The 19,067-nt window shown below is 50.7% G+C and overlaps 1 protein-coding gene across 9 annotated transcripts in view; it reads left to right on the forward strand.

Annotated features, from left to right (window-relative positions):
• Window positions 1-19,067, forward strand: part of CORO2B (coronin 2B) — a 48,892-nt gene that overhangs the window by 19,878 nt on the left and 9,947 nt on the right. For 5 of the 9 annotated variants that reach the window (XM_054077960.1, XM_054077959.1, XM_054077963.1 and 2 more), the window contains one exon: window positions 7,905-8,105. In XM_054077960.1, the coding sequence (XP_053933935.1) occupies window positions 7,905-8,105 (201 nt within the window). Of the gene's footprint in view, window positions 1-7,901; window positions 8,106-19,067 lie in introns of all 9 variants that reach the window. The other 4 variants (XM_054077956.1, XM_054077957.1, XM_054077961.1 and 1 more) reach the window with 1 other exon arrangement.

Here is a 19,067-nt window from a genome sequence, read left to right on the forward strand (position 1 = left end):
CCATTCCCCCTCGCCCTAGTCCTGCACTCCCTGATCAAGAGCCCCTCCCCAGATTTCCATAGCCCCTTTCAGTACTGGAAGCTGCTCTAAAGTCTATCCTAGAGAAGAACCTGCAACATAAAAAGTTGTTTGGGTTTCTTATTAATGCAATCTCTCCTGAAGCTGCTTTCTGCTGTCAAACTGAACAGGCAGCCTAGAGACACCTACTCCAAAGCTTATTTTCCCACCGTGCAAGAAGCAGGAGCTTGCAGGTCACCAAAGACAGGGCAGCTCTGACCCTCTGCAGCTGCAGGGTTGCTTTGCTCCTTATCCTGCGCTGCTCCCAGCCCCACTTGGGCGGATGCCTCCGTTTCTTGCTCATGTGTCAGCCCTGTGATAAGTGATGTAATATTGCAGCTCCCAGGATAGATGGGAAAAAAGAGAGAAGTCAGCTCTGCAGCCTCCACACACGCACCAGCCTGAGCTTTCAGAGAGGAAAACTTGCCCGTCACTTCCCTGGTCTGGGGCTGCAGTGTCTCCTCAGCATCATTGCTTTAATCCTGCACTATTGTAGATGGAAAATCTTTTGCTAATGACCTACACTGCAAGTTGCTGTGCATCTTTTGCACCTCTCTGCTCTTGCAAAGGAACAGGACCAGAGTAAGACATCAATGCAACTCTGCAAAGGTGCCAGGGAGCTGCAAACACTGGGCTCCTTGCCTATCATGTTGTCCCTGGGGTCTTTCCTCACCTCCAGGTTTTGATGAACGGCACAAACCCCAATACGATGACAAACATCAGACAACATCCAACACTCTTCTGCATTTCTCCTTCGATGAAATAGTTTTGCTAAACGAGGGATGTTTCCCCCAGCCTGGGTGCCTGGCTTGGCAGGGACGCCCGGCAGTGGCAGATAGCGTTGCTCCGATTATGAAACCTCAATGAGCTGCTTTGTTCTTTTGTTTGGAGAGGAGAAGCGGGATGGCAGCGCTGCCCGGCTCTCTCCTCCTCACGGCTGCTTCTCTCCAGAGGGAGAGCAGGGGAAGGAGAGGAAGGGGAACGGGATGCTCTGCACTACCCTGTATCCCTGCTTGGGGCTTCCCAGCGCACCCGTTTCCTGCCAGAGCTGTTGTTGCCAAAGAGTTTTCCACCTCCCAGCTTGGGATTTTGGGACACACTCTTCCCCTCAAGCACTCAAAGAAGTAAAACATTGCAATGAGCCTAAAAACGCCCAAGCGGAGGGGAGAATTTCTCTGCTGCCGCTTGTTTCGTGAGGTTAACAGTGATGCTGAATATCGTGATTGGGGATGTGATTTATTTTATTGCCTCACTTCAAAGTGCTTTATAGTATTCTCATTTTTCATGTAAGTTCTGCACAACCCAAAACAAGGGAGAAGTTTTGTAATGAAAAGAAAAACCGGAATCCAAGAATAATGCACAAGAATGAACCTTGGAAATGGTGGCACATAGCTCTGGTTCTGGGAATGGATGGAAATGACTCCAATAAATCAATAATATTTTTTTAATGCCTCTAAGCCATTGAGAGTGAGGTGATGGAAAAATAAAAATGCCCATTACTGTCAGCAGAATGGAGAGAATTGCTCAAAAGGCGAGTTTCATAAAAATTATATATTGTTGGATTGCAAATGCTCTGCATAATAACTTCCAGGACTGCTGGATGTGGCACAGCGTGTGGCAACAGGAGCTGGTCTTTCGCAGATGGGAAGTCTATCAGAGCTGGGACTGACTGGGATTGCTGGGATTTCTGTGGCTTCACCAGGGCAAGTGGTACCCAGGAGTGAAAATTAGCAGGGTTTTTTTGTCTTCCAGCATCCTGTTTTCCCTGAGAGCAGCCAGCAACGCACCTGCCTGCTCTGAGGTGATGGCCTGAGGGAACTCATAATCATCCCTGTGTTCATCCCGAGTTTCTTTGTACATTTGCCTGTTCTAGAGCAGAGGGAAGAGTATTTGTATGGGGAAAACAATTTGCAATGAAAAGAATGGGTCCTGAACAAATCCAGTTTCACAAGAAGTAAGCCAAATAATTTTTAAGTGAGAAGGAAAAGGCAAGAAGAGGGGGAAGAAAACTGGGATGTTGAAATGCTCTTGATTTCCACGTTGCTGAAATGCCAGTCCACCGAAGGTTTAAATTCAAGGTGAAGGCAGCAAATGCAACATTGCTCTTGGAGAAGGTCCTGTCCCCATGGCCACAGTGATGCTATCATGACTTGATTGCAGCTGCCTCTTCCCACACCTCCTGCGACGTGAGGTGCTTTGGTCTCTGCGTGCCAAACCCCATGCAAAGCCCCCGGCACTATCACCCCGGGAGGAAGCGAAGGATAGAGGGGCTGATGTGGGACTGTGAGGCAGCTGGGTTGCTTTTTCCCACCTTTCCTCTCCCGCTTTCTCTCACCCGAGTTGCGCTCCTTTGGGGAAGGGGCTGTTTTCCTTCCTGGCTGGGAAATGTCAGCACCAACTGCAAAACACTCGGCAGTGGCAAGGAACGCTGAGCAGCATCCTGCCGGGGTCCGAAGCGTCCCTGCATCCCCCCTCCTCTCCATCCCCTCCTCATCTTCAAAAGCCTTCGCTGCCTTGGCCAGGAAATAGGATGTTTGTCCAGCGCCGAACTCCAGCGTGCCCCCTCCGAGCCCGGAAACCTCGGGGAGCGACAGGCTCTGCAAAGCAACACACAGAGGGAAAATAAATAAGTAAATAACAAAACTATTTCCTGTTTGAAACTATACCTCTACATTGGATTGCAGAGGCTGTGGGATAAGGGATTTTCATCCTCCTGGCTAGAAAATTGGGCTTGTTTTCAACAGTTTTTCTATCATAAAATGGTGTTTCTTCTGAAACCATGTGTTTTGCTGGGAAGAAATCCCATGTGCAACCCATCAGCAGCCATGTTTGCAGCAGAGGGGTGGTGCATCACCCCTCTGCCTGCTTTTTTTCCATTCACTTTCTTCTTCCTGGCATCCCTAAGGTCCTTGGTGACCTTGCACATGGACTTGTGTTCTCGTCTACATGCTTCAGGAGCAGGTGCATGCTGGGGAAATATTAGAATCATAGAATTGTTTGGTTGGAAGAGACCTTTGAGATCATCAAGTCCTACCATACCTGCCTCCTACTAAACCAGGTCCAGCATCTCATCTGCTCAGCTTTTAAATACCTTCAGGGATGGGGACTCCACCACTGGCCTGCGCAGCCTTGTGGGCTCCATAGGAAAAGGGGTTTGGGCAGAGCATAGCAGCCCAGAGTAGGCAGATTCCATGTGCCAAAGCCGGAGGTGTAAACAGCACTGCAAAGCAAGACGCCTCTTTTCCCAGAACAATTTCCAGCTGAAAAACACAACCTCTGGTAAAGCCATCTGCTGAAGCACCAGATGTGAAGGTGTTTTCAAAGTGAACTTTTCCTGCCCACTCACCTCTTGAACACCTTGCTCCAGCGATGGGACAAAACACCGGTGGGATCAGCCTGCTTCAGAGCCAAGTGAAGGGGCAAAGGGTGCTGAGGGGTTTAGCTTCAACCCAAAGTCAACACTGACGGGTTGGTTGGACTCAATGATCTCAAAGGTCTTTTCCAACCAAGCAATTCTATGATTCTGTGATAAGCATCCCATCAGCTGCTTTTCCCCGCTTCTCCCACACTGCAGCATCCTCTCCATCCAAAGGCTGATGTTTGCTGCAACCAGTGGAGCTGGAATCCCTGTGAGTGCCCCCCGGTCCCCGGTTGTTCCGTGCAGCATGGGAGCTATTTCTGGCCTGGGAAAACCTCCACCAGCTGCCAAAACCAGAAATCTGCAGGAAGGGATCCGTCCGGGAGCAATGCGTTGCACAATGCCAGCTCATGGCAGCCCTGAGCCCCTTGCCAGGGATTTCGCTGGCATTTCCAGGCTGTCTGCATCGCCCGGACCGCAGGGCAGTGTGATGTTGTCTACAGGAAATAGTGACTGAGGTTAAAGGAAAGAAACTCAGGATTTCTCCAGTGAAACAGGCACTTGAGCTGATTGCTTCCTCCCAGCGTGGCGGGGGCTGAGTGGAGATTGGCCCAGTTTTGGGTGAAAAAATAAAAAAGGGAGGGCTGGAAAAAAAGAATGATACAAAAGTGCCGAGGTCCTGGAAGCATAGAATCATAGGATGCTTTGGGTTGGAAGGGACCTTTAAAGGTCATCTAGTCCAACCTCTCTGCAGTACCAGGGACATCTTTAACCAGACCAGGGTGCTCCAAGCCTCATCCAACGTGGCCTTGAACACCTCCAGGGATGGGGCAGCCACCACTGCTCTGGGCAACCTGGGCCAGGGCCTCCCCACCCACACAGGAGAACATTTCTTCCGAAGATCTCATCTCAATCTCCCCTCTTTCACCTGAAAATCATTACCCCATGTCCTATCCCTGCACTCCCTGATAAAGTGCCCCTCCCTAGCTTTCCTGGAGTCCCTTTCCATACTGGAAGCTACTCTAAGATCTCCCCGCAGCCTTCTCATCTCCAGGCTGAACAACCCCAACTCTCTCAGACTGTCCTCTGAGGTGTTCCAGGAGGTGTTCCAGCCCTTGGATCATCTCCATGGGCTCCTCTGGACTTGCTCCAACAGATCCATGTCCATCCATGTGCTGAGGACTCCAGAAGTGAACATGGTGGGGTCTCACCAGAGCAGAGTAGAGGAGCAGATTCCCATCCCTCACCCTGCTGGTCCCACTTTGGATGCAGTCCAGGACATAGTTGGCTTTCTGGTCTGCGAGTGCACATTGCTGGCTCACGTTGAGGTTTTCATCAATGAGCATCCCAAGTCCTTCTCCTCAGGACTGCTCCCAAACACATCATACCTCAGCCAGCATTGGAACTGAGGATTGCCTCAGCCCAGGTGTGGGACCTTGTACTTGGCCTTGTTGAACCTCATGAGGTTCACATAGACCCGCTCTTCCAGCTTGTCCAGGTCCCTCGGGATGCCATCCTAGCCTTCTGGTGTGTCAACTGCACCACTCAGCTTGGTGTCAACTACAAACTTGCTGTATCGCGCTTGTGTCTGAGGACTGCGGCGAGTAATGAACATCCATACCACACAAGTGAGGACCCATGTTAGGGGTAAAAAGTCATCTCCAGGCTGCTTAGAGCTGTTTTGTGCTGACGCTTCATTTGGCAGCAACTTATTAAGCTGAATTTCTGGATCCAGAAAATATTGGGAGCTGCTACCCCCGCATGGCAGGAGGGGTTTCCACAGGGAGTCTGTGGGTTTTCTCCCCTGTGGCGATATACTATGAGGCATCTGAAAAGTTTAGGGGGGGAAGGGTTGAGCAAATAGCCCTTTAGGTAGAACTGGGGGCTTTTTTTTTTTGCAGAACAGAGCGGCACAGACAGCAGAAACAAGAGCAAAGTCGAAGTCCTGGCATCGCAGAGCAAATCGAGAACTTAAAAAATATCAAAATACGTTTTTGTGCTTTGGTAACGTTATAAAAAATTAATTTCATACAAAAACTTATCTGTTCAGACAAAGGAAAATGTAAGATTTAGTGAAACTCTTGAAAGCCACTCCTCAAGCTGTGGTCAGGGTGTTTTTGCTTGCCCTGCCTGGCTCCAGTCGCTTGGGTAGGTTTGGCAAGGATTCACAGTGCTTTGTTGGACATGAATCTGCATTTTTTCAGAGCAGAAACATTTCCAGCCAAAAAAACTTCTTTCTGCTCTCATTTTGGGTTAAATCCTCAAGGATTTGTGTCCTTTTTCCTTGCAGCCTGGGTATTGCCGACAGCATCATGTCCACGGCAAACATGCAGCTCTGGTGCTGCCATGCATCCTCAGAAGGATGCTCCCAGAGTATGTGCTGCTGGTGGGGTGGAAAATACAAATGGGATTTGAGGGTGATGGGTGGATATGAGGTCAAGGCAAGGCACCGGGACCCTGCAGGTGAGCATCTTGCAGGCAGGGTGTTGGATGCTGGGGGGAATATTGGCACAGTGGGGCTCTGCTTGCACAAGGTCATGGTAAGATGTTCCTTGGCATCTGCCGTAAAGCATGGTGCAGGCTGTTACCCTCTGCCTCTCCTCCATCTGCCGTTGCCCCATAGCCATGAGTTAAGCCTGTTCCTATGAGTTTGAGATGGAAACAGCGCTGCTTCCAGTCTTAAAGCATCCTTTTCTGGAGATGCCACTCAAACATGGTCCCAACCATGTGCCCGTGGCATTGAGCTCAGGAGAAAGGAGGGACTTCGATTTCTTTGGGATTAGAGCAGCCACTGGAACATTCCTCTGGTGTTGCCCTGCATGGAGAGATGCTCTCAGCAGTGTTTAAGTGCACACTTATCACAGTTTTGTTAATAAATGCTGGTTACAGACACACGAGCAGCTACAAGTCCTCAGGCACACAATTACTGTGTGTTTGGATAGAACCGAGTGCTTATATGGCTCTAAAGGGGCTTAAATGCTTATGCTCTTCTGCACACTCAAAGTGCCTTAAATCTTTATAGATTTTATCATGAACCCTTGTGCTACCATAAGCATTGTTCATAAGAGGACTGAAATAAAAAAAAAGTCTTTCTTTTACTTCGAATCACAAAATAGTTAAGGTTGGAAAAGACCTCTAAGATCATCCAGTCCAGCTGCCAGCCCGACCCTACTGTGCCTACTAAACCTTGTCCCAAAGCACCACATCTTCATGGTTTTGAACCCCTCCAGGGATGGTGACTCCCCCACTGCCCTGGGCAGCCTCTGCCAGAGCTTCACCACTCTGTCAGTAAAGAAAGCTTTCCTACTATCCAATCTAAACCTTCTCTGGTGCAACTTGAGGCCATTTCCTCTCATCCTATCGCCTGTCACCTGGGAGAAGAGTCCAACCTCCACCTCACTACAACCTCCTTTCAGGGAGCTGTAGAGAGTCATGAGGTCTCCCCTCAGCCTCCTCTTCTCCAGGCTAAACAGCCCCACCTCCCTCAGCCACTCTCAGAATCCCTGGACTCTGGTGCCTTCCCCAGCTCTGTTCCCCTCCTCTGGACACATTCCAGCCCCTCAATGTCTTTCTAGCACTGAGGGGCTCAAAACTGAATGCCGCATTGAGGTGCAGCCTCAGAAGCACCGAGTCCAGGGCAACAAACCCTTCCCTGCTCCTGCTGGCCACACCATGGCTGATCCAAGCCAGGATGCTGTTTGCCTTCTTGGCCACCGCTGGCTCCTGTCAGCCAGCAACCCCAGGCCTTTTCAGCCTGGCAGCTTTCCAGCCACTCTTCCCTGAGCCTCAGAAAGCAAAGTAGTGAGGACAAACTCATTTCTGTGCATGCAGCTGCAGCGTTTGGAGGCATTTGCTTCCCCTTGCTATGGGAAGCATGATGAGCTGGGTGAATGGATCCTTGGGAACCGTGGTCCACCAGGATCAGCTGGTGGGTCCCTGGGAGCATCTTGCCACTGGCAGTGATGGCAGCCGTGCTGCAGCAAGTGCTCCTGTGACGCTACCACTTAGCACACGTGGGGACACCAATACAAAATAAGCTGAGACAGCTGAATGCAGCGTGTAGCATCTCTCCGATGCTCACTCGCTGCCTGAGTGCTCTTATTCTGCCTTGATGCATGCTTTCATGTGGTCCAGCCTAATCCATTTCCAAGTCATCGCATTAAAAGCCTTAATTCGTTTGTCATACGTACATGAAGTAGTAGTAGTGCTGTGTGTTCTAGATAAGCATTTCATGCTGGAAAGGAGATCAGCTTAAATTTTGCAACAGTAGAGAGCCTTTTAATGCCTTTTGAGAGTGGTACCTTGCACCGGGGAGACACCTTATTTTACTTTAAAGGTGTTATATTTGTATATCTGGGCTGCCCCGATCCTGCCATGCCTTGTCACTTAAAAGCTCTATCACAGCATGGATTGGCAATTGGAAGGCAACTGGGGAACAGCCTGGGTGGGGTGTTTTTGGAAGACTAAACCCTCTGCGTTTCCCCAGCAGATGTCATGGCGCCCGCAGTATCGCAGCTCCAAGTTTCGGAATGTCTATGGGAAAGTGGCAAGCCGGGAGCACTGCTTCGATGGCATCCCTATCACCAAGAACGTCCACGACAACCACTTCTGCGCTGTCAACACCCGCTTCCTCGCCATCGTGACGGAGAGTGCCGGCGGGGGCTCCTTCCTCGTCATCCCCCTCGAGAGGGTAAGAGGTTTGGCCCCAGTGGGCTTTAACATCCCTTCCAATGCAAACCATTCTGTGATTCTGTGATACAATCTCAGCCCTACAGTTCCTTGGGCAGCCTGACAGGGAAAGCACGGCTGCTCACCCAGTTTTCCTGCTCCAGAACCCTGGGGGCTTTTGCTTTGTGCACTGCAGGAGATGCCACCTCACATAAGATTTATTTTTGAGACTCCATCCCCAAGCTGTAGCCCCTCAAGCAGTCGATGCCCAGGAGCCATGGGCTGTGCTGAGGGCTCTGAGCTTCGGTTTGCAGCTGTACCCATCTAAAGTGCTTTGGATGGGAGAAGCAGCACGTACATCTCTGCACTGTTGATCCTGACGGCAGCACGAATCCTTCCTGCCACCGTGCTGTGCTTTTGCTTCCCCAGCTAAGCCTTGCCCCAGCTCTTTGCATGAGTACCCACGTGAATCTCTTGCTCATGCAATTTTAAACTCCCGTAAATTCAGCTGATGCTTCAGAAGTCGCCCTGTGGGACCAAACTTGGTGTGCATTCATCCCTGCAGCAGCTGCAGAGCTGCATCTCTCGGACATAAAGCTGGGCAGCAGTGACCTTGAACATGAAATAAATATTATCTTTGCTCGTGAAGCTTTGCTCCAGGGCACTGCTGCGGGGTACCGTGGTTGTGTTTAGTACTGTTGCTGTCCCACCAGTGCTCCAGCATGTGAACCAGCAGCTCCAAGCTGGGATCAGCATCCCTTCCCTGGGCACCCTGCCCTCACCCCACAGCTTTTGGGCTGCAGGAAGGTTCATGAGGGCTTCCAGTCAGTCATTCTTGGGAGCACTTTTGACATTGGAGGAACTGCACTCATTCCCCTTGAGGTTGCACCTTCGCCATGTAACTTGAAGACAACAGCATGCATGGGCAGAAAGTTGTTGTTCCTTAGGCTGGTCAGCAAAGTTGTGCTGCCAAATCTTCTGGGATTTCCAGCTGGGAGGGGATGGTGGCAGAGCTGGCCGTGGTGGGATGGAGGAGTGCTCCCCTCCAAGCCCCTCCCCAGCTCCCCACACCCTGGCCTTTCCCTTGAATGTTTTTTCCATGTAACATTCCCATCTTTCCTGAATTTTTTCTTGGATGTCTGGAGTCGAATCAGCTACAGATGGGAGAAATTATAATCAGCATTTTAATTGCAGTGCGCAGCTTGACTCATTAATATTCGAAGAACCAGGAGCTTTGTCTGAGCACTTGGAGTGCGCCAGCCTCCATCGCTGTCTCCCTCCATGTGCTGCCGAGCCCCAGCTGGGAGGATGCTCATCCACACACCACTTGCTCGGGGTCCTAAATCCTGAGCTAATAAGCTGGCGTTGCCGGCAAATTACCCTTTTTTACCGGCCCAGTCTCAGTAGGATAAGAGTGGAGGGAGCACGATGTCATTTGCAACCTGTTCTGAAGGAACTGTCAGGTTTGTGACCCCAGTATTTTACTATGTGGAAATCCTGGCACCATCGCACCCAATAAATCCCAGCTGGAGCAGCCTTTGGTGCTCTGTGTCAAGTGGCTGCACGCGCCTTTGTGCCATCTAATAATTTCATTATTTCTTTTTTTTAAATAGGGACTGATTAGCTCATTAAGAGTAAACTAATTTTCGTTGGAAATCAGCACCCCTCTAATTAATTGCCATCCATATTTAGCCGAACATAATTAAGGTAACCTAGATACTGCAGTTCTGCTCAGGATTTGATTTGCTGCCATCTCTCTCTTTTTTTTCTCCCTACATATCTGCCCTCTGTTCAGCTCGGAAATGTTCACCAGAAACCCCTCTGCTTTTGTGCTTCAAGTGACAATGAATTTGCATATGCTGGCCCATATGTTCCTCTGCCTGCACATCAGAAACACTGGTTTCATGCTTATTTATGTAGTGATCGAGGGGATGTGCAACTGCTCCTGCAAGGCTGTGTAGGATGGAAGGCTGGAGCATGGCTGCATTTTGTCCCCCCACCCCACAGTGCAGCAGAGCTGGCGTAGGATCTCAGGTTCTGGAGCTTTGGCCACTGGGAACCAGCCTTCCCTCAGCACTGCAAAAGTTTTGTGCTATAAATATACTCAGAAAGTGGGTGAGGAGGAGCTTGTGCACTGATGCTCAGGCTGAGGCTTGAGAAAATGGTGATTTTCTCCCTAAACCACAGCGACAGAAGGATTTGGTCCGGGCAGAAGGGAAGAGTTGAAAATCATAGAGTCATGGAAGGGTTTGGGTTGGAAGGGAACTTAAGGCCCATCAAGATCCACCCGCTGCCATGGGCAGGGACACCTCCCACTGGATCAGGTTGCTCCAAGCCCCATCCAACCTGGCCTGGAACACCTCCAGGGATGGGGCAGCCACCACTGCTCTGGGCAACCTGGGCCAGGGCCTCCCCACCCTCACAGGAAAATATGTCTTCCTAAGATCTAATATCTATCTAATATTATTGGTAGCGATGAAGCATTTCCATTCCTCTGAAAGGAAATCTGTGACTTTCACATCAATGTGCGATCCCAGAGCTCGGATGGGGCCATGCAGCACCAGAAGTGCCCAATTTCCCCCTCCCAGCAGGTTTCCATCCCCCCAGTTGTTTTCAGCTTTGGTCTGTTTAATGTTCAGAACACTTTAGCCTTATCCAAATGTGTGGGGAGCCTTGGAACACGCTGGCTAGGGAAAGGACAAAATACGTCATGCTTTTAAAGATACTGCAAATGCAGCCCTGAAGCCCGAGAGCTGCTCTCCTCCCAGTTCCAAGGCCAGGAGAGCTTTTGGCAGTAGTTATTAACTAATTAAACACATGATGTGTTTGTGCAGTAGCTCATCTGCAACAACCATCACCAAGGGACCTGGGAGAGCCTGTGTGCTTTGGGCGGCACCAGCTTGGCTGGCCCTAGGCTGGCTGGAAAGCAGCTCTGTGGAGAAGGACCTGGGAGTCCTGGTGGACAACAAGTCCAAGAAGGCCAATGGTTCCTTGAGATGTGTGGAGAAGAGTGTGACCAGCAGGGTGAGGGAGGTTCTCCTCCCCCTCTGCTCTGCCCTAGGGAGGCCCCATGTGGAGTCCAGTGTCCAGTTCTGGTCTCCCCAGCTCCAGAAAGACAAGGAGACAAAGGCTGGAGGGAGTCCAGTGGAGGCCACAGAGATGATGAGGGGACAGGAGCATCTCTCTTAGGAGATGAGGCTGAGGGAGCTCAGTCTGTTTGGCCTGGAGAAGAGAAGGTTGAGAGGGGACCTTATCAATGCTGATCAATATTTGAAGAGTGGGGGTCAGGAGGATGGAACCAGACTGTTCAGTGCTGCCCAGTGACAGGACAGGGGGCAATGGGCAAAAAATGGAGCACAGAGAGTTCCCCCTCAACATGAGGGAAAACTGTCCTAGTGTGAGGGTGACGCACTGGAAGGAGCAGCCCAGGGAGGGTGTGACATTCTAACCCACATGGATGCGCTCCTCTGCGATGTGCTCTGGGTTACCCACGTTTAGAAGGGGATTGGAACTGGATGAGCTCCACAGGGCCCTTCCAAGCCCAACCATTCTGGGATTCTGTGAAGCAGCTGGGGACAAACAAGCTCCAGCAGTCTGTGGAGTTATTTCAGCTGGGCCTGATTTAGTTGCACTTCATATGAGCTGGGCCGGGAGCAAGGAGGTGTTTTGGGAGTGAGGAGGGGTGCTGGGAGCAGCTCTGGGAGAAAGTGGCTGTTGTGCATTTTGTTGGGGTGGCCCTGGGGTGCCGGTGGGGCAGCTGTGCAGGGGAAGGCTGGCTCCTGCTGCAACAGGAGGATTTGGGATTCCCCGGGGGATGGAGGCAGCTTGTTTTCCACAGGCAGACAATGTTATCTGTCTGCGTGCCTGAAGGAAGCTGGGAGCAGGAAAGGGGAGTCTCTGTTTATGTGTAGGAAGCTCAAGTCCCAAACTGTGGCTTATGCCAGCGCTGCCTGTGGTAGCTGTGGCTGGTTGTGTGTGAGCTGCTGTGCCCGTGGGGTGGAGCGGGTCCCTCACCCCACCGCGGGCAGGGCTGCCTTGGTGCTGGCCTTGGGTGGCTGCATGAGATGGGAATGGCAGGGACACCTCCCACTGGATCAGGCTGCTCACAGCCCCATCCAACCTGGCCTTGAGCACCTCCAGGGATGGGGCAGCCACCACTGCTCTGGGCACCCTGGGCCAGGGCCTCCCCACCCTCACAGCAAAACATTTCTTCCCAAGATCTCATCCCAGTCTCCCCTCTCTCAGCTTAAAACCATTTCCCTCGTCCTATCCCTGCCCTCCCTGATTAAGAGTCCCTCCCCAGCTTTCCTGAAGCCCCTCTCAGTACTGGAAGGATGCCCCAAGATCTTCCTGGAGACATTATCACAAGGAGCAGCGCTGCTACCTCTTCTCCGTGTGGGATCAGTGGGACTGACCTGGGTGGGTGCCCCCTGCCAGCCATGCAGCAGCTGGCGAGCGGGAGCGGTGGGCTGCGTGCCCCCGGCAGCCTGGCCTGCCTGCAGGATGGCTCCTCTTGGCTCAAGGTCCTGGTGGCATCTGGTCTGTCCCTGTGCTCATGGCATCGCCCAAGGGATTGCTGTGTGTGCCCATCTCTGTGGGAACGCTACTGCCAAGGCTGGGCAGAGGATGGGCGAGCTCGTCACACAGATGCTTTCCTTGCTTCTTGGAGCTGCTGGGCTTCAAGACACCATGAGGTTTTTCTGCAAGAAAAAAATATAGAATTTTCTCTTTTTTTCTGTACTATGAACCAATTTTCAGGTCCTTGGAGCTTTTCTACCTTTAAATGCAAGAGACGAGAGGCTGCTTGGGTCTGAAGAATGGGGTTTTTTTGGGAGGGGGGGTTTCTGTGGATTTTTCTCTATCTGATTTTAGTCTGCAGGAGACGTTTTCTTCTACACAGAGCTGGTCAGGAAAAAAAAAAAAAAAGAAAGCAAGACCTGAGGCTTACAAAAAAGCTGACACTTCAGTGTTACTGTTCCACATCAGAGCACAGTGATGGTCCTGCATTTATCAAGGAGATAACGGGGAAGCAGCTGTGGGGAGCCCAGACCTGAGCTCTGCCTGGTTTTAGGCACCTGGATCAGAGGAGAAAGTGCCAGTGTAATATTTTAAGGCTTCTCTGAGAGCTGGTGCGGGATCAGAGGAGGAAACGAGGCTTGAAAACATGACTCGTAGGGCCAACGGGAGCTTGGGAGCGGGAATATGGGGTTTTGCCCCTATTAATGTGGTTGCAGCAAAGCCTGGGGTGAAGCCTGGGGCTGAGAGCTGGGCTCAGCCTGGGCCATGGCAGAGCAGCCCTGCCTGCCCCCTCTGCCGGTTAAACTGGAGAGAAACCCTGTCCTCACTGGGGAGAAGTGCCTTTTTGTTACCAATAAACGTGGATTTCTTTTTAGTGTCCATAATCCAATTTAACAGGGACATTATATGGGCTTTTGTCTTTTTAATTAACAAGCTTGAGCCTGGCTACTGCTTTTATGGTGCAGATAAATGCCTCTGCAGCAAGGCTTCGAGGTTTTCATCTGCGCAAATTGTTTGTCAGAAGCTGCTGTATGCTTCGCTTTGTGGGTTTTCTGGAAGTTAACTGCATGTTTTCAGATGGTGTCTGTCTGCAAAAGTGATAATACTTGAAATTTATGGTTATCACCAGAGTATCAGGGCATGGGTATGCAGAAGAGCCATTGCTTACACCTATCCCTATGGAGATGAAGGTCTCCTGGGGGTGATCCTGCTGGGAACGTGTGTGGTTGGCCTTGGCTGGCATCTGTCTTTATTCAGTTGTAGCAGAGAAACATTTCCAATCGCAGCCTCCTCTCACCTGCACATGGGAATTTCCCTGGGGAACTCTTCGTGCAGCTGCACAAGTGAGTGGGGCAGCAAATCCTCGGTGCCTCCTGAGGCTGGTGTGTGTGCTCCTTCTTCAGGGAGTTTCCTCACCCAGACACAGGCTCCGAAAGTGCTGGTGTTGATGCACACCTCCACTGCCTGGTACTCTGCCTCCTTGCATTCAAGTCCTCACTGCTTTTTGCTTCAGCAGTCCGTGTTGCGGATGTGATGGAGCTCTCATCGTGCCTCCTGCTTCCCATGGGTTTTCAGCCAAGGCTGATCGCTGCTACCACATGAGGAGATGTGCAAAACCCCATGGCTGGTGCCAGCAGCACGTTGCGTTGTGGCAATAGGTTTTCTGGGTCCCTGCCAAGTGTTTGTCTGATTTCTCTCTTGCTTGTGCTGCTTCCATTCAACTTGATTCCTAATAAAGATGGGTTAACCTGCAGTGAGCTTTCCCTGTTCTGAAATCAGCCAGGAATCTGCCTCAGGTCAGGGAAATCTGTTTAATTTCCTCCTCTTTGGCTCTCAAGTTGGAGACACCTTATTTAAAAAGGCGGCAGTAAATGTATTTACTCTTAATCTCTCGGCCACTGGAGACGTGTGTGTGTGTACTCAAGGATTTCCTGGGAAACCCTGTAAATCCCCTACGGCTCAGGCAGCGCTTCCGTGATCCCCATCTAAAAGCTAATAAAGGATCAGGAGCAGGAAAGCTGCTGGGTGGGGAAGGGTGGCCTGGCCAGTCGTGTGGCTGGTGGTGGGTGCTCCTTCCTCCGGGAGGTTCCTCACCCAGGGACAGCTCTGAAGATGCTGGTATCAGTGCTGGATGGATGCTGCTATTATTTCCATAAAGTTTTCCATGCATGATTGCTTTGAGGGTAGAGTTGAGTAAAGGTTTTCATCACGCTCGTAGCTCTTAGTAGGAAACATGAGGATTTGGAAGCATTCTGGGTTTGTGTTTCCCGGGGAGCTGTTGAAAAGCGGATTTTATGAAATGCATATATTAAAATGATTTATCCAAGCTTCCTGCTGGTTTGTTGCAAAGGAAATGTGGAGTCCTGCTACCATGAGACTGAATCCTGTGTTGCTTAGAGGGTCTGAAGTGATAACATTGCTTGAGTCTGATGACACTGATGGCCAAGAGGTTCACTGGGATGGACTCTGATACCAAAATTGCTGGTGAGCTCACATCACTCACAGCAATGCTTTGATGACTTAAAATGCTTAAAAGTGATCCTTCTAAGAATAAAGAGGCTTTATTCCCGGTGATGGTGTTCCCCTTCCTGGGGCAGTCTGGTCTCCTGGGGGCTGGGCATCCATCCCTCTGGGGCTCTGTCCTGTTGCTGTTCCAACTGTTCCCAAGGGAAAGCTTCTTTCTTGGTCACTAAGCAGCAAAATAACTGAATTCAACCGGCTTAAAAAAATTCATTGTCCTTTCTTCTCCTTCTCCCCCAGCCGTAATACAAATAACATTCTCCATTTCAAGTGCTCCTAATTGCTCCTGCAAAGGGAGGGCTTTGAGGAGCTGAGGCCGATGGAAGGTTTTCTCCTCTAGTCCATGCTGTGGAAAAAGTCAGAGCTGCTGGAGCCTGGAGAGCCATGACACACTCTCGCTAAAGGGCTGGTATCTGGGTCACCGCGCTTCCCCTAACCAGGGCTCAGGGATCCAGCGATTAGGATTCACCACGGCTTAATGCATGGCTGCTGATGAGCTCCCTCTACGAATGACTAAATGGGAAGCTATGGCATGAATCCCTGGTTTTATTTGTTTTATATCCATTCTTTGGCTCCTTCTCCTCTTTCAGGTGCCCTTGGCATGGGCACAACCCAGCCGTGCTCAGGTGCCTTGCTGCGGGCACTGTGGCAGCTCCTGTGTGTTGGCTGCATTCAACTAATTCTAATCAAACCCCATGATTTCTTGGGCAGAAACTACCCCAAGTACCCAAGCCTAATGAATTTTGACAAACCCCATCCAATCTACTTTGCAAAGGAAATCACTTGGCTGGTTGATCAAAATTAAAGTGACTGCATATTAACTGGTGCCGTTAGAAGGTCTGTCCACCTGGAATTTAACAGCTGCCGCAGGAATTTCTACTCTAGACAGTGTGTTAATAATGTCATGCTAATGCAAATATGAAAATAGGAGGAAAGCTAGATAATCTGCCATTTGGGTAAGCGGTGTCTGCTAGCATACTTAATATAATAATGGATAAAGCTGTGCTTTGCATCCCATTAATTCACAGGAGTGTTTCTGGCTGGTGCTGGCATGCAGAGCTTTGTGTCCTAACGGAGCACTGATGTTGCTCCGTTTCTCTCCACCTTCTGTCTCTCACCTTGGAGTTTTTCCTTCCCAAACCTTGGCTGCTTGTCCTAGTGGCTACAACCCTGCAGCTCACGCTTTGCTTTGTCTGATGCTTGTGTGCAGGATGAGACTCAAACTACTTCATCCTTTCTCCTGGACTCTAGAGGACAGGACTGAGCTCTCCCCAGCCATGCAGAATTATTAGATACCCCCGTCCCTGGAGGTGTTCAAGGCCAGGTTGGATGGGGCCTTGGGCAGCCTGATCTAGTGGGAGGTGTCCCTGCCCGTGGCAGAGGTTGGAACTGAGTGGGCTTTGAGGTCCCTTCCAACACAAACTATTCTATGATTCTATGTAATCTAAACAAAGAAAATTATCTTGGGAACAGGAGAGAGGATGAAGGGCTGGAGGGATTCAGGGGACCAGGATGGGAGTTCAGGGGACTGTTCCTGCAGCTGTGGCAGCATCTGGAGCCACTGACTGCCAGAGGTTTGGGTCACCCTGGCAAAACTGTCAAAAAGTCACTTTGCCTGTTCTTATCTCTAAAAATCGGAACCGATTTATATTAACACTAATAAAACCCAGATCTGGGGTATTAACCAGGAAAATGCCCTTTGAGCTGTTTGGCAATGTCAGAATTGTTGTCTATGTTGATTGTTGCTGCTTATCTAGGGCCAGGCTGCCAGGTAAAATCAGGGAAAAAAATGCATTTGAGGGTCCAAGGCTGCCGTGGCAGCTCAGGTCTGAGCCAGGTTATTGCTGATGGGCAGAATTATTAAAATTTAGGCTCTCTGAAAGAGATGAAGTGATGTTGTCAGAAAGGAGGAGATGGGTGCAGCCACCCCATCCTGGCTCTTCCATCCTTCCCTGCTCTGACAGCTCTGAAATTGGCCCTGAAAGAGGTTAAAATCACCCCGGCAGGTATCAGTCACCAGAGGAAGATGAGCCCTGTGCCATATGGGGAGGGAATTTGCGTAACGTGCCCTAATTAGAAAGAGGCTCATGAGTTCGAATCAGTCTTGTGCTGAGTGCTCATCCCAGGCTGGCTAACGGGGATGTGATCCCGCGCCTGTCATGTGCTGGGGAATTAGCGAGGGTTTGTAAGAGACAGCATCGAGGGGCAGAGGGGAGCGACTGCCCGTGACCCTGTTACCCAGGGATGGAGCCAAAGGTGCCCGTTTGGCTCATGTGCTGAGAGCAGATTTTTTTCGCTTTACCTTAATAACTGAAATGACCCATATAACTCAGTCCCTGGTGTTTCAAGGCCAGATGAGTTCTTGTGTTCTATATGGACCGTATCCGAAGGATGACAGAGCTGCTGGAGCAGTTTGAGCGAGAACTGGCTTTTCACTAATAATGCTGAGGAAGCGTGTTTAAAAATCTGATCGTAGAATGATTTGGGTTGGAGAGGACTGCAAAGATGATCCAGTTCCAATGAGGAACTAAAAGCAGGCTTGAGGAGGGTTGTGTTTGCCTGTGTTCCTCAGTGCTTTGTGCGATGGTTTTCTGCGTCTCTATTGCTGCCAGACCGATCCGTGCAGGCAGAGCCACTCTGCATCCCAAGCTGCTCCCAGCAGGCATTGGCTGGGGCTTGGGTTGGAAGGGACCTTAAAGATCATCCAGTTCCAATGGTGAACTAAAAGCAGGCTTGGGGAGGGCTATGTTTGCCTGTTTGTCCGTGCCTTGTGGGATGTTTTTCTGCATCACTGTTGTTGCCGGATCGAATCCATGAAGGCAAAGCCTCTCTGCCTGTGCATCCCAAGCTGCTCCCAGCTGGCATTGGCTGGGGTTTTGACTGACTACACTGTGCTGCAGCACGCATCGTGGCTGCCTGGCAATTAGTTGCTGTGTCTCCTTGGGAGCAAATTAATTCAAATAAGCCTTCCCAGCAGCGACTGTGCAGGGATGAACCCCTGGGCCTGATCCGGCTGTGCATAGCACTCCTGGCCGTTGCCCTTAGCTGCAGATGGTAAAAATGCAGTGTGTTATCCTCGGTGCATTTCTTTGTTCGCGTTAAATGGAGCCAGGAGCTCGATACGTTAAAAGGTCAGCGCTGGAAGGGCTATGAAATATTTAGTGGCTGTGTCGTGCTGACCTAGTTAGTTTGCACGCTCCAAGCGTGCCACCACCTCCGGGCTGCGGCAAGGAGCCAGCCCAGGGGAAGGAAGGTGGTGGGGTGGCCGGCTGCGAGGGCATCCTGCAAGGTCCCTGCAAGGAGCAGGGCTTCCTGCAACCCATCTGTGATGGGAACCTTAAGAGCAGGCTGTTCCGAGTGCTGTGTGCTATCCTTTGCTGCAGAGCTTTGCAGGTCCTTGCTCTGCTCGGATGTCAAGTCTGGACCGTCCAAGGACTTCCATCCATGTGTAAGGAGCCCATCAAGTGGTGTAATTAGGTTATTAGCGTCATTAAGCAAGAATCTTCATGATCCCAAGGTTGCTGGGGATTTGTCCTGAGTGGTAAGTGTGCATACCTTGCACAATGTTGTTTCTGAAGTTTGCAAGGCAAGTACCAAATGCTTTGTGCATGACCCACTGGCTGCTCTGCCTCAAGGACTCGGGATGGGTTTGGTGCCTCTCAAGTTCCTTCCAGCCCTTTTGCTCATGGTTTTAGATAGTCATGAAAAGATTTCCTGCTGCACTGAGGCTGGGCAGGTGCTTGTGTGGAGCAGCCTTCTGGGATTGTGTTTGCAGAAACCCTTTCTCATAAACAGATCAGCTGCAGCAGCCTCTTGGGATGTTGATGGGTTAAAACCAACCTCCAACTCATCTGGGCATCCTCTCTGTCCAAAAGCCCTGTCCTAGTGTGAGCTGTGTAACTCTCTCCCCTAACAAGGCTCGAGTCTTAAAAAGACCAACTTTTTC

The sequence above is a fragment of the Cuculus canorus genome, chromosome 12 (assembly GCF_017976375.1).
Source record: "Cuculus canorus isolate bCucCan1 chromosome 12, bCucCan1.pri, whole genome shotgun sequence".
In the NCBI taxonomy this organism is placed as follows: Eukaryota; Metazoa; Chordata; class Aves; order Cuculiformes; family Cuculidae; genus Cuculus; species Cuculus canorus.